Below are 12,599 nucleotides of genomic sequence, written 5' to 3'. Positions count from 1 at the left end.
CCAGAGTTAAGTTCTCAAAAAGAAATACAAATAAAAATCACACATGGTAATGCAATGTACTGATGCAGCGGCCGTTATTCGAACACATCACGGCACCGATTTTGAGTTCTCTGCTGTTCCCCACGCAGCATGAAACGCGGCTAATCGCCCCAGGCACCCGCGCTTATCGCGGATGTTTTGTTTGAAATTCATGGATTCGGTTTCTTCGTTTGCAATAAAATGGATGAATTGTAATGTGTACAGTACTGTGCTACTGTGTCAATTTCATGTTTTTAAAAGCCAGAACACTAAAATTCAATTTTTTGCTCTCTCCGCGCTCGCATCTTAGTGCGGGGAGGCTGGAATTCATCCCGCGGTTTCAAATCTGGATTCCGATGTACATGAGGCGTGAAGTGTTCGAATAACGGCCGCTGCATCAGTAAAAGGGTAAATACTCACAATTCAATATCATAAAAAAAATATATAATATAATAATATATGTGCGGGGATGTGTGAAAAGACAGATGTTTTAGGACTAGCATATTGGAATAATTTAGATCAATACTATTTATTTGTACACGTAAAAGGCCTTACAAGTATTTATCTTTAAATATTGTGGGGGATATAGATTAGAGATATACTGGGCATGTTACCGAAAAAAATGAAAGCACCGTCAATTAAAAAAAGGGGAGGCAAAAAAAAGTTAAGGGACGACAGTGGGTAGATTAAAGTTTGTGAAAAAATGGAATTGCATGTTTGCAGAATGGGTTTATAGTCATGATGCATATATATATGCGACGAGGGAAATTATTATACACCAACTGCTTTTATTACTTCATTTGATAAACCTATGACAAGATGGTAAGAGAGAGGGGGAAAACAAAAAAATAAAAATAAACCCTTGAGCACTTTTGTTCCATCCTCACCTCTGTTCCATGTCTATGTTCAACCTTTGTGCCCCACCCACTTAGTTACCATGCATCTAAGTGATAGATACAGGCTGGGGAATTTATTCCATCAGTAGCAGCTTATGCAAGTGCAGCCAAAATACAAAAACACCAGGACAAAATTGTACACAGTTTTCTTTACAATGTAGAGTATGAATTTAAAATATGAAACGTAAAATCTACACAAACCGGTAAAAATCAAGCGTGGGTACAAGGACTGAAACTTAAAGCCTCGCGTCTGGTCTTCCTTTTGAGTGTTTATTTTGCTATAGAACAGTCAAAACTGCATGTAAGCTTTGTGGTTAGTTTAAATTATACACTGTAAATACTATATAACCAATTTAAAAGTTACACATACAGCAACAGAGATGTCCATCGGGTGTCGATTGTTTGGGCAATTCAGCCGGATTGCAGAAACAAAAACCAGGCAAAAATGTTTAAAGAAAATCCTTTGTGCAACTTATTTACAAATCTTTACTGGTGTGCGCACTGTACTCCTGGGCCATGATGGCTGCTTTCATCATCAGAGCTATCGTTGTAAGCTTCGCGTCTCTGACCGCCTGCTGAGCCACGAGTGTTGTCAAATTCCTGTAGGTCCACTTCCTCTGTTTCGCCAGTGACCATGGAGACTTCTGGTCTGCCTGGAAGAAGATCTTCAAGCTCCTAAATGGAAAAAAAAATAATCAATCAACAGAAATTTTCAGCTGCGAATCTTAAGAAAAATACATGTCACCAAATTAAAGGGCCCATTAGGACAATGTCAGACTGCATAACATTAAATTTGTCGATTCTGCAATTGACTTATGCTCAGTGTCTTGTGATTACAGTGGTACTCAAGACTGGAGTGCGTTACTGCTGTACAGTTTCCAATGTTCTCATGATGTCAAACAAGGGACTCTTTGGCATAAAAAAAAAATACTAACCGACTGTATATCATTGCGGAATCCTCCAGGAAACCTCTTGCAGCTTTTCTTTTTGGGGTGATCCTTCCCCAACCACACACAAAAAAAAAAAAAAAAAAAGAACACAAGTGCACGAGGAGAGTAAAAAGAATTGTATTAAAATAGACAATTCAGTTGTCACAGGCGAGTATGTACAAGCTGGCTCTTGTCAAAGCCTGTAAGTGGAAGGAGTACCATCCACCAGGAGTTAGGCGGTGACCTGCAAGCGGACACCCAAAGAGTAGGAAGAAGGGAACTCCAATAGACCAATGGCACGAGTGGAGGGATGGAAGTGACGTCTGCTACCCAGAATGCTTTGTGCCTTTCGTATGCCAAAAGGTACCAAGTTCCCCTGTAACTCTGGCTACATCTGTACGTCATCAAGATAAAAGGATCCCCTGAATTCTGGGGAAATACTGGGTAGCAGATACGTCACTTCTGGCCTCTTTCTCGTGCCATTGGTCCCTTGGAGTTTTTTTCCCCCTAGTTTTCAGGCGTCCGCTTGTTGCGCTTGCAGGTTGTCACTTAACACCTGGTAGATAGGACTCCTTCCACTTACGGGCTACGACCATAGAGCCTGTATTTACTCACAAGTAATAATTTAATTGTCTATGTTTTCATACACGTTACTCACCTCATGCGCATTTTTCTTTTTTTGTGTGTTCTCATGTCAACAAAATAGATTTTGTAAAGTTTCACTGATTGTCAAAGCATTTGGAATTTTTGTTCGAAATATTAACTCAACTTCACCACCCATTGGATGAATAATATTTTTAGTTTAAGAAATATTGATCAACATTTCTGACTATTGAAAAACTTTTACAGTTATCGAATTTGTATTAAAGTAGATTACATTTTCTTTAGACTAGTTTTCTATATTTATGTTAAATTATACTATACTACCCAATAGAAAAAAATACCAATCAAGTCACTGGGCCGTGCTTTACAAACACTGCCAATACCATTCCACAAATTCATATTGGCTAATTAATCAATTGCCTACAATTCAAATTAACATGCTGTGTGATTATGGAAAGAAAAAAACAGACTGGCCACCATGGCTTAAGCAGGGCCCCAAAGCCTTTCCAGCTTCTCCAACAACGTGTTTAAACTGCAATTGTAAAGATTCTGAAAAGATGCCATTTAATAGCCAACTAGTGGTCATGACTACTCTCTCCCTTACTTGTGCATGGAGTTTCACATATAAAATCAACCATGTACAATGCAGGTCTGGAAAATACATTTAGTTAACTGTACTGATAAGTAAATGTATCAATGTGATGCATCCACTTTGTCAGGAAAGATAGATAGTACCAAAATAATATTACTTACAGTAAGCTTTTCTGGATTAATCCAGTTGTTCTCTGGAAACTGCACTTCAAATTTAATGTACAGATCCCCTTTTTCAAAGGGGTTGCGATATTGCGGCATGCCTTCACCTCGCACGACACGGACAGAGCCTGCGAATTGGGAGTGGGTACAAACGTTAGCCATGTCAAATTTAAATTCCCCTCCTTAACACTGAAGGAAAGATTAATTTGAATGCACATTGTTCTGTTCAGAAGCATTTACAGAGTTTCAAAACAGTTACAAGTCTAAGTGGGTATGATGAGGGGAAAACAAACAAAGCAATGTAAGAATTTTGCACAGACGTCAACACCAAACATAAATCGTTACCTGGTTCAATAACTTTTCCAGGAGCGTATTTCACAACAATTTGACGGCTATCAAGGTGCTTAAAATTAAATTGAAAGCCACAGAGAGCTTCAACAAGTCCAATCTTGTGTGTCATATGCAAGTCATTCCCATCCCTTTGAAACACCTGAAAAGTAAGGGTTAAAACACTAGATCATTTATATCCTGCAGACAACACAATGAGGTCACCAGCATTTACCAACATCCACAATGCCCTCACCATTTGAAGTGGCATATGAAATTATCCATACATCAAGTATTGCTACATCTGTATGTCACCAAGATAAAGGACCCAGTGGGACAGACAGGACAGTCTGTTGTACGGCATCATTAAACATGTGATCGACTTAAATCGGGGGAGATCCGATGTTTAATTAGGGGTAGAGGTTGTACAGCGCCATGTATCATTACATACCTCATTCTCCCTTTCTTGTAGCACCAGGACAATATCACCAGCTTCTACTCCAGGGGCTTGGTCTGCTTCTCCAGTAAATGTGATCCTCTGACCATGCTTCATGCCTTTGTCCACGTGCACCTCAAGGATCTTAACTTCTTTAATCACTTTCTTGCCTTCACATTTTTTACAGCGATCTTTTTCATTAATTACTTCTCCTGTAGGAGGGAGAGGATTTTTTTTTTTTTTTAGCAAATCAGCAATATTATAAGATGCATTCATTTTTAAACTAAACACCATAACCAAGCTTCATGAAGCAGCCGGCACTCTGGCTTTTCTTCATAATAGCAGAGAATCCATATCGTCCATTTTGAGCTTAACAGTTTATTTACATTGGAAAGATCTGTTCCTTTTTATGTCCCTTCATAGCATAACACGCAGTGGGCTGGCTACATGTCCCTCCTAGCGGGTTGCAGCTCACGGACATCACTCCTTATAGGATTGCAGCTTACTTCCTGGTCAGTTATTCGTTAAACCAAGCTACAGATTAAATACTTACAAGAGGGAAAGAGGAAAGTGTGTAACAAAGTAGAGGACATCACAACAAAGACAGGAGGGCTGAGAACTAGTGCAGAAGGAATTATTTAATACTGCTTTGCATGCCAAAGCATAGGGATACTTTAAAAACCTGGCCCTTCACTGCATTGAAGTGAGACACTGGCAACATAGGAAATTATTGTAAATTGGATTTCAAGATCAACTAAGAGTTTAAGAATAAACAGTCCAGAGCTAAAAAAGGAATCGTTTCTGTACCTTCACCATTACAATCTGAGCACACAGACTGCATCTGCTGCACCATCCCTGGAGCCAGCTGCCTTATCATGATACGCACACCTCGACCTCGGCAAGCTGAACATTTTTGAACAGCACCAGTTTTACCACCTTGACTAAAGGCAAAAAACACATACAATGTATATATTTATAAACATAATACACACACATTTAGTTTAGATTACAATCACACATGCTACTGTCCTAATGTTTTCTATTGCCCCCAGATGGGTGTCAATTTGCCTTTCAACGCGTTTTAAAAATAGCTTCCACTGTAAAATGTCCTGGAACCCGCTTCCCTCAAATCATACAGGTGATGCGCACGTTCTTGGGTTTAAAGGCCACTAACGAGGCTTTGGGGTTGGGTTTTTTTGCATTGTTATTTTCCTGTTTGGGTACTTCTGGGCCCAGTTTTAGAAATATTCTCTTTTAACACTTAGTGCTACAATGACATACCTGGCACGTCAGAGGCCCTTATGCTGTACAAGATAGGTCATGGGCACTTACCCATTCTTTAGAGGCAGATTGCCTACATATGCCGGAGCAGTCTGCCCAATCACATGGTGCAGAAGTGCCAGGGGTCTGGTAGCACTCTGGTGCCGCCAGATTCTGCACAGTTTAATTAAACCGCAGCAACAAAAACCATAGAGGTGCCTTGTTGCTGCTAATAAAGCCATGATTAACAAGAAACGGGGTGGACGTTTTTACCAGTATAATTGTGTCAGAATAGCGTTGGAAGCTTGAGAAAGGGTTCATAGCAGTCCCGACATGTTGCTCCATCATATTCGTTTACCCAACCAATTACCCCAGTGCTTTGATTTGTGGGGTACCCATCCATCTATGGACTTCGTTAGTCCATTGGAACTGGACTCCACTTCCCCTTTGTTTGCATGGACCTATTGTTATATCCCTCTCCTCAGATCTAATTATATTGGCGGGTTGAATATCATTTTTACCATTATCTAAGTTCGGAGTACGCTTTTCTGTATACATACATACTTGTGCTGTCCAATTAAAATGATTTATTTGAACACCAATATCTTCTTAAATGGAACTGATAGTGACATTAATTGCTTCCTTCCAAGAAAAGCAATTTAACAACAGAGGACAGTCAGATGCAGGGTCGATCTCTAGTTATTTGCCACTGCAAAACAATGCACGGCAGAATGGCATAGAATCTGACAGCAGGTAAGAACCGCTTGGCCCGAGATACTTATTACAGGTACAAGCATTACTTCTTGGTTCTAAAAGGGGATTTAAATGACCATCCAATAGGAAGCCACAACCGTAGATGTTGAAGCTTCATATTGGCCCACGATTTGGCAACATTTCCCTATAGGGAGATTTAAAGCTGGTAACTTCACCAGTAAGTATCTAAGCAACGGGGGCATTCTCAGAGCTGACAAGTGGCATGTCTCAGGGGGAACCAGGGCATTCCCACCTTATAAAATGGGGGTGTAAACAACTGCCTCTAATAATTATTCATTATTAAGGGGTAAAATATTTAGACATATATGTTAACTGGAAATAACAACAAAATGTCAACATACCCACTACAAGAGCTACACAGAACATTCTTGCTAAGTTGAAGTTTGGTTGTCTTGCCATTGTATAGATCTTCTAAAGACACTCTGTGGAGATAAAAAGAATAAAGCCCTTGTTCAAAGCAATAAAGAATACCAACTGCTCAAGGCTATTTCAGAAACAGACTACCTTAAAATCAATACTCTTTGGCGGTGTACACGTGACGTTACATTTTTTACAATGATGATGTAGGTGTAATATAGTGTCACTGCAGTACGGCTACCACAGTTGCGATTTAACCCCAGAGCTTTATGAACAAGTATTGGAAATAGAGGAAGCACACAGGAGCCTTAGGTTGAGTATAAATAAACTTCTATTGGATTAAGGCAACAGAGCAGGCATACATATAATACATATAGTGTAACGTTTCTGGACTACAGGCATACCCCGCATTAACGTACGCAATGGGACCGGAGCATGTATGTAAAGCGATAATGTACTTAAAGTGAAGCACTACCTTTTTTCCACTTATCGATGCATGTACTGTACAGCAATTGTCATATACGAGCATAACTGATGTAAATAACGCATGTGTAACAGGCTCTATAGTCTCCCCACTTGCGCAAGCTTCGGTACAGGTAGGGAGCCGGTATTGCTGTTCAGGACGTGATGACAGGCGCATGCGTGAGGTGCCGTTTGCCTATTGGGCGATATGTATTTACTCGCGAGTGTACTTAAACTGAGTGTCCTTAAACCGGGGTATGCCTGTATCTAGTTCTTTCTTCAGACCATACATGTATGTGCTTACTCTATTTCTAATACTTGTTCATGTTCACGTGGATCCAGCTTTGACATGCCGGGATCAACAGAGGGTGAGCACCAAGGAGGAAAATATTGTTAAATATATTTTTTAAAAGCAATAGTTTGCCACTTTCACACCTTCCTTTTCAACCCCATAGCTTTAAACTAAAAAAAATAAAAGAGAGAGAGCATACCCCTGTTACACCAATTCCTGTGAGCAACATTAGATCCAATGAACATGCAGCAGGGTTCCTTCCATTGCATCTAACTGGGGAGCAAGTGCTTCTGTGGTTTTTTTAAAGGACATACTTGAAAACGAGCATTAACATCCTGGTAAAATATTTTATAACTAAAATAAAGGGAAAACTTGCCACATTTCTGCTCATCACAATAGTTTTCATGTGGTATACTCAAAACAGAAAACCCAATTATTAAAACAAAACTGTTCAAGGTAGACTGGGAGATAGCTCAATGTTACATTGGCTTACGTAATCATCCCAAAATGAGCTCCGAGGCGCAGATTTGGGTATTATTGACTGCTATTAAATATCAAGACCTGTGAATTATATCAACATTGCTTGGAAAGAAACAGTAGAAATGTATTTAAAAGCACAAACCTCATTCAATATATGTATTCGGGCCTCTAACCTCTTAAACCATAGATACCGCTGTGAGATACAACAAAGCATTCCGTGGCAAAAAATTGGCTACCACATTTCCACTTAGTGGTTTAAAATGTAAACAAAGTGGCTACTAATTATAAACTAATTATCAGTTCTAGATTTTAGAAAAGGACAGCAATCTCTGTAAACAGTTATATTGAAAAGTTAGCAAAGGAAGCATTTTGTGTTACTAGTTTCCAAATTGTCAATATCGTGATTAGAAAAACAAGTGTTCAAAGAACTATGGGTTACGGTGGAATGTGTAGTATGTTTTGGGCCAACCCCACTTTATAGAGGATCCTAGTCATATAACTCAAGCAGAGGACCCTCTAACTCATACAAAGGCCACATGAATATAACATTGGAACAGAACTATGGAGTAGTGAGTTCTCATTCATAAAGTTTGCAGAAGTGGTCATAACATTTACAGATATGAAAGTTGATAATTATTTATGATTACTGGTGAACATTCATCATAAGATGGACTTCTCAAAATATGGATACTCACTTCAGAGGGTGCATCATGTCCTCTCCCCTTCGTCTCCCATTGCGACTCCGATTCTGCCCACCCATGAACCCAAACAAGCCTCCGCCGAATATATGAGAAAATATGTCATCCATGCCACTTCCCCCACTGCCTTCCCGCAGTCCCTGCTCCCCATATCGATCATATTGCTCGCGCTTCTCTGGGTTAGACAGAACTTCATACGCAAAACTTATTTCTTTGAACTGCAATGATAAAGAGGATGTGGGGGGGGGAGGGGGGTTGCATTTTTAATGGAACTGTATTATCTTTCAGCATACCAAAAATTGAAGAGTTTAAATCTGACGCTTCTTACTCTTTGCGCATGCAGTATTTTCTAGCATCAATTGAGTAGTTTATTGCATGCTATGTTAATCATTCAATCAGGAGACATGGAACATTTCAACTCACAGAGCAAAGCACATTACTGACATTTTAACATGATAATTCACATACAGCATTTACAACACCGCAGATAAACATGCATAATATCCTTCTCATAAAACAATATGCTCTAGAAAGGTTTCATCAAAATTAATTACCTTATCGCCAGCATTTGGATTCTTATCTGGGTGGTATTCCTTGGCCAACTTTCTGTATGCCTGGTAGGGAGAAAGAACACAAGTGATATCGGATTAATAAAACAGAAGAGCTTCTACGTGACCTTTTGGGAGAACATAAAATGATAATTGAAAGTCAAGGTTAAACATTCTTTACAGCCGCTTATTTTTCTTCTACGATAAGGCAACAATCTAAATGGTTATATTTTTTATAGTACCAAAGAGCAAGTCAGATTCGATATAAGCCCTTTTATGTGTGCTAATTTTCACTTGATTGGAAGGGGCATTTCTAAATATCTGCACTAGCACCCATGATTGCCCTGGCACGCAATAGGTGTACTTGCCACAGTCTAGGACATTTGGTCACAGCAGTTTTGCCACAACCAAGGCACCGACGGTTTAGCCAACACGCACCTTGCCGCAGGGACATCTCGCCACCAAGGTAAGCCTCTTACCTTACCCTAAAAACCCCACAAGTTAGCTTACCTTCTTGGCGAAACGGCCAGTGGATGAAAAGGGTCCTTCTGCGACTTGCAGTGACCATAATGTTCGATTCCATACTTGCCAAATATTTGTACCTAACCCATGCCCTGGCAACACTGCTATTAGTGGGTTTTTTTTTGCACACACCATTTTTGGGGTTCTCTTAACCAAACTATAAAGTCACCACCTAGTATCACAGTTACAAGCCCCTATGTGATATAAAAATATAAAATGCATCTTCAGTTTTGTATTTTAATTCTGAACAGCGCCTGTAAATAGCAGCAGTGTGTGAATTGATATGATCTCCCAATGATTAACTCCCCAGATTGGACAACACAAACGAACACTGCCAATACCTACATTTGTTAAACAATTTCATCTGATCAACTTAAGGATTGCAGGCTTATGCCATAAGGATTTTGATATATACGGAACTTTGTCCACTTGTAAGGTTTTACAAATCCGTGAAATATCTCCAACATAATTGTATATACATTATTAAGTAAGCAGTGACTTCTAAAATCCCAAATACTTAAAACAGTTAAAAATCCCTCCACCACTTTTACTTTCATTTTAAACTCTGCTCTTATCAAAATCTTCAGTGCCAGAGACACCACTCAGTAGGTTTTATTTGCAAATCAGCAATGCATTGCTGTACTCTGTCACCAAAGTGGTTATCACAGAGACAAAAAGCAAACGTCCACTGTATTGTGTAATCAAAAAATGGTCCTCTGGCTAATATTTGTTGGGTCTCCAACTCCTAAGACTGAGGACCCGCTGCGGTCGGTGCGTGCCACCAGCCCCATACCTCCAGTCTGGCTGTCCCCGCGTCACGTGGTCTCGCAGTGAGCCAATGAGGACGGGAGCAGTATGGAGCTACGGGAGGGAGGCTTCTGGTCCCTTGACTGTGCTGCCTTGGTACAAATGAACTCTGCAGCACCAACAAAGGGAGCCCACCTGCTCCCTCCCAGGCCGGGGACAGATGCTCTCCTCATTATCTTCCCTTGTCAGGTTGCGGCCAGCTCCGGCTGCTGAGCTTGTCGGCACCAGGAGGAGAGGCAGCAGCAGACGCACGCGGGGGGGGAGGCAACCCCTGGCACAAAAAGTGTGATGGCCCCGCAACCCCACGTCATTGCCGCGCCGACCCGTTTTTGGCCACGCCACCCGCTCAGAAAAAAGTTTCCTGTAGACCGCAGTGCAGCGAGTTGCACGCGCCGCCGGCAAGCAAGACGGCCGTGTGAACGTGTGCAGCGGGGCCTTAGCCCGAGATCTGCATCAATGGGTCAGTCATCTTACTGTAGCTACTGCAAACTATGTCCAGTTAACCATGTAGATAGAGATGGAGATGCTGCCTTAACGTAAATAAATGCACAGGGCATTCATAAACACACTAAAGCGAATTTATGGATTGAAACCAAATGTTAAGACCGTAAAAGAATTAATTAGTCCAGATTCTTTAATTTACAAAACCTTATAACAACCAATAATTAACTGGAAACCACCACAACTTTGTCATTTCACATGCATAAGATGTTTGTCTTATATTAAAAAATTACTAAACCTGTTGTCTGCCACCTGGGAACTTCACATGAATAAGAACATTTATAGATAATTATACACTGTGTATAATTACACACATTATACGACAATTTATAAACGGTGGATGCGTTCAAATTGTTAAAAATCGGTTTCCTGGCCACTAAATGTCTAAAAACAAAGAGCAGAGAAACCAATATCCAGTCACTGTTTTTTTTAGACACTCCAACGTCTTTGCTTTGTAATACACAGTACAAGTTTAAATAGGCTGCTTGCAATGCACAACGGTATATGGAGTAGGCTCATTATAAATGTTTATTTGAAAAGCATGAACATATTCCAAAGAGCAGTAAAATGGGGGTACAGAATTATATAAATTACATACTGTAAGCAGAATAACATACCAAATAAGGACAAACAAAGGCAGATACAAAAAGGTAATACAGAGCCTGCTCCTGGAAGCTTACAATCTAGAGGTTTATGACTAACATACCTGGACACCCTCAGGGTCTGACCAGCAAGCAGCCAATGTCATATTGCCTCAGCCTTAACCTTATGAACTCACACTGACGTCAACCTTATTATCCTTCCACATATACGCGAGCTGTGGAAATATGGCTCCCCTTCCCATTGTGAATCTCAGTAGCCACCCACAAAAAAACTGTATTGCGCAAATTAGAATACAAACCTCCCCATTACCCCCAAAAAAACACAAGTCCAGGTGGAAAGGCAGATTATAAATCAGCAACTGGGACGTGATCGGGCTGATCCCACGTCTGGCCCTTAGGGGATCCTATGAGTACCGCAGCCCTTCACCTGGATCCCATTAGGATGCGTTAAGGCGAGCAGAAACCACGGGCCGGGTCTGGTAGATGGGGAAGGCGGGCCGGGTCTGGTGGGTGCTGGAGGAGGGTCTGGTATCTGGGTCAAGGTCATTAACCCTCTTTCGCCCTCAGCTGAGGGGCCTGCACCGCATTGGCAGCCGAAGGGTTAAGTCGCCCCAGTGAGGAGTCGAGGGCTTCTGCCTCCCTATCCAAGGGCTTGAGGCCTAGCCCAACCCTTACTGGGTAACCAGCCCCGAGTAACAGCTGAGTAATAGCACAATGAAGGAGGAGGCGGTGAGGCCTGGGGTGTCTCCCATCTGCAGTGCCCCCCCGGAGCCGGATCTCACACCCATCCCGTGTCCCGAGGGCTCCCCGGCTTCCACACGCTCACTGATCCCCGGCTCTCACTGTCCCCCGGTCCCCCCGCGGCTCTCACACAGTCCCCCCGCGGCCCGGCCCTCACACTGTCCCCCCGAGGCCTGGCCCTCACACTGTCCCCCCGAGGCCCGGCCCTCACACTGTCCCCCGGTCGCCCCGCGGCTCTCACACAGTCCCCCCGCGGCCCGGCCCTCACACTGTCCCCCCGCGGCCCGGCCCTCACACTGTCCCCCCGCGGCCCGGCCCTCACACTGTCCCCCCGCGGCCCTCACACTGTCCCCCCGCGGCCCTCACACTGTCCCCCCGCGGCCTAGCTCGGGCGGCTGTAGGCCTCGGGAAGCCGGCCAGGCCCTTCCCCCCTCACCTTCTTCAGCTCGTTCTCGCTGGCGCCGGGCGGCACTCCGAGGATATCGTACAGCTTGGTGTCCGCGACGTTAGACATGGCGGGAGGCGGTGGGAAGGTGCCGGGAGAGGCGGCTCGGGGAACGGGCAGGAAGAGGGAAGCAGCGCCGGGTAACGCG

At 42.5% G+C, this 12,599-nt stretch overlaps 1 protein-coding gene across 1 annotated transcript in view; it reads right to left on the bottom strand.

Moving 5' to 3' along the window:
- Positions 1-1,163: 1,163 nt before the first annotated feature.
- DNAJA2 (DnaJ heat shock protein family (Hsp40) member A2) overlaps positions 1,164-12,599 on the bottom strand; it is an 11,476-nt gene continuing 40 nt past the window's right edge. Inside the window, exons 1-9 of the mRNA XM_075576276.1 lie at positions 12,443-12,599; positions 8,840-8,899; positions 8,283-8,503; positions 6,338-6,418; positions 4,770-4,903; positions 3,978-4,174; positions 3,545-3,689; positions 3,200-3,327; positions 1,164-1,589 (exon numbers count right to left, since the gene is read on the bottom strand). The exon at positions 12,443-12,599 is cut by the window's right edge and continues 40 nt beyond it. Coding sequence (XP_075432391.1) covers positions 1,401-1,589; positions 3,200-3,327; positions 3,545-3,689; positions 3,978-4,174; positions 4,770-4,903; positions 6,338-6,418; positions 8,283-8,503; positions 8,840-8,899; positions 12,443-12,520 — 1,233 coding nt within the window. The 5' untranslated portion in view covers positions 12,521-12,599 and the 3' untranslated portion in view covers positions 1,164-1,400. The remainder of the gene's footprint in view (positions 1,590-3,199; positions 3,328-3,544; positions 3,690-3,977; positions 4,175-4,769; positions 4,904-6,337; positions 6,419-8,282; positions 8,504-8,839; positions 8,900-12,442) is intronic.

This window comes from Ascaphus truei, chromosome 19 (assembly GCF_040206685.1).
Source record: "Ascaphus truei isolate aAscTru1 chromosome 19, aAscTru1.hap1, whole genome shotgun sequence".
Taxonomy (NCBI): domain Eukaryota; kingdom Metazoa; phylum Chordata; class Amphibia; order Anura; family Ascaphidae; genus Ascaphus; species Ascaphus truei.
Note: the sequence above shows the minus strand (reverse complement) of the source record. Positions and strands in the feature narration are given on the sequence as shown.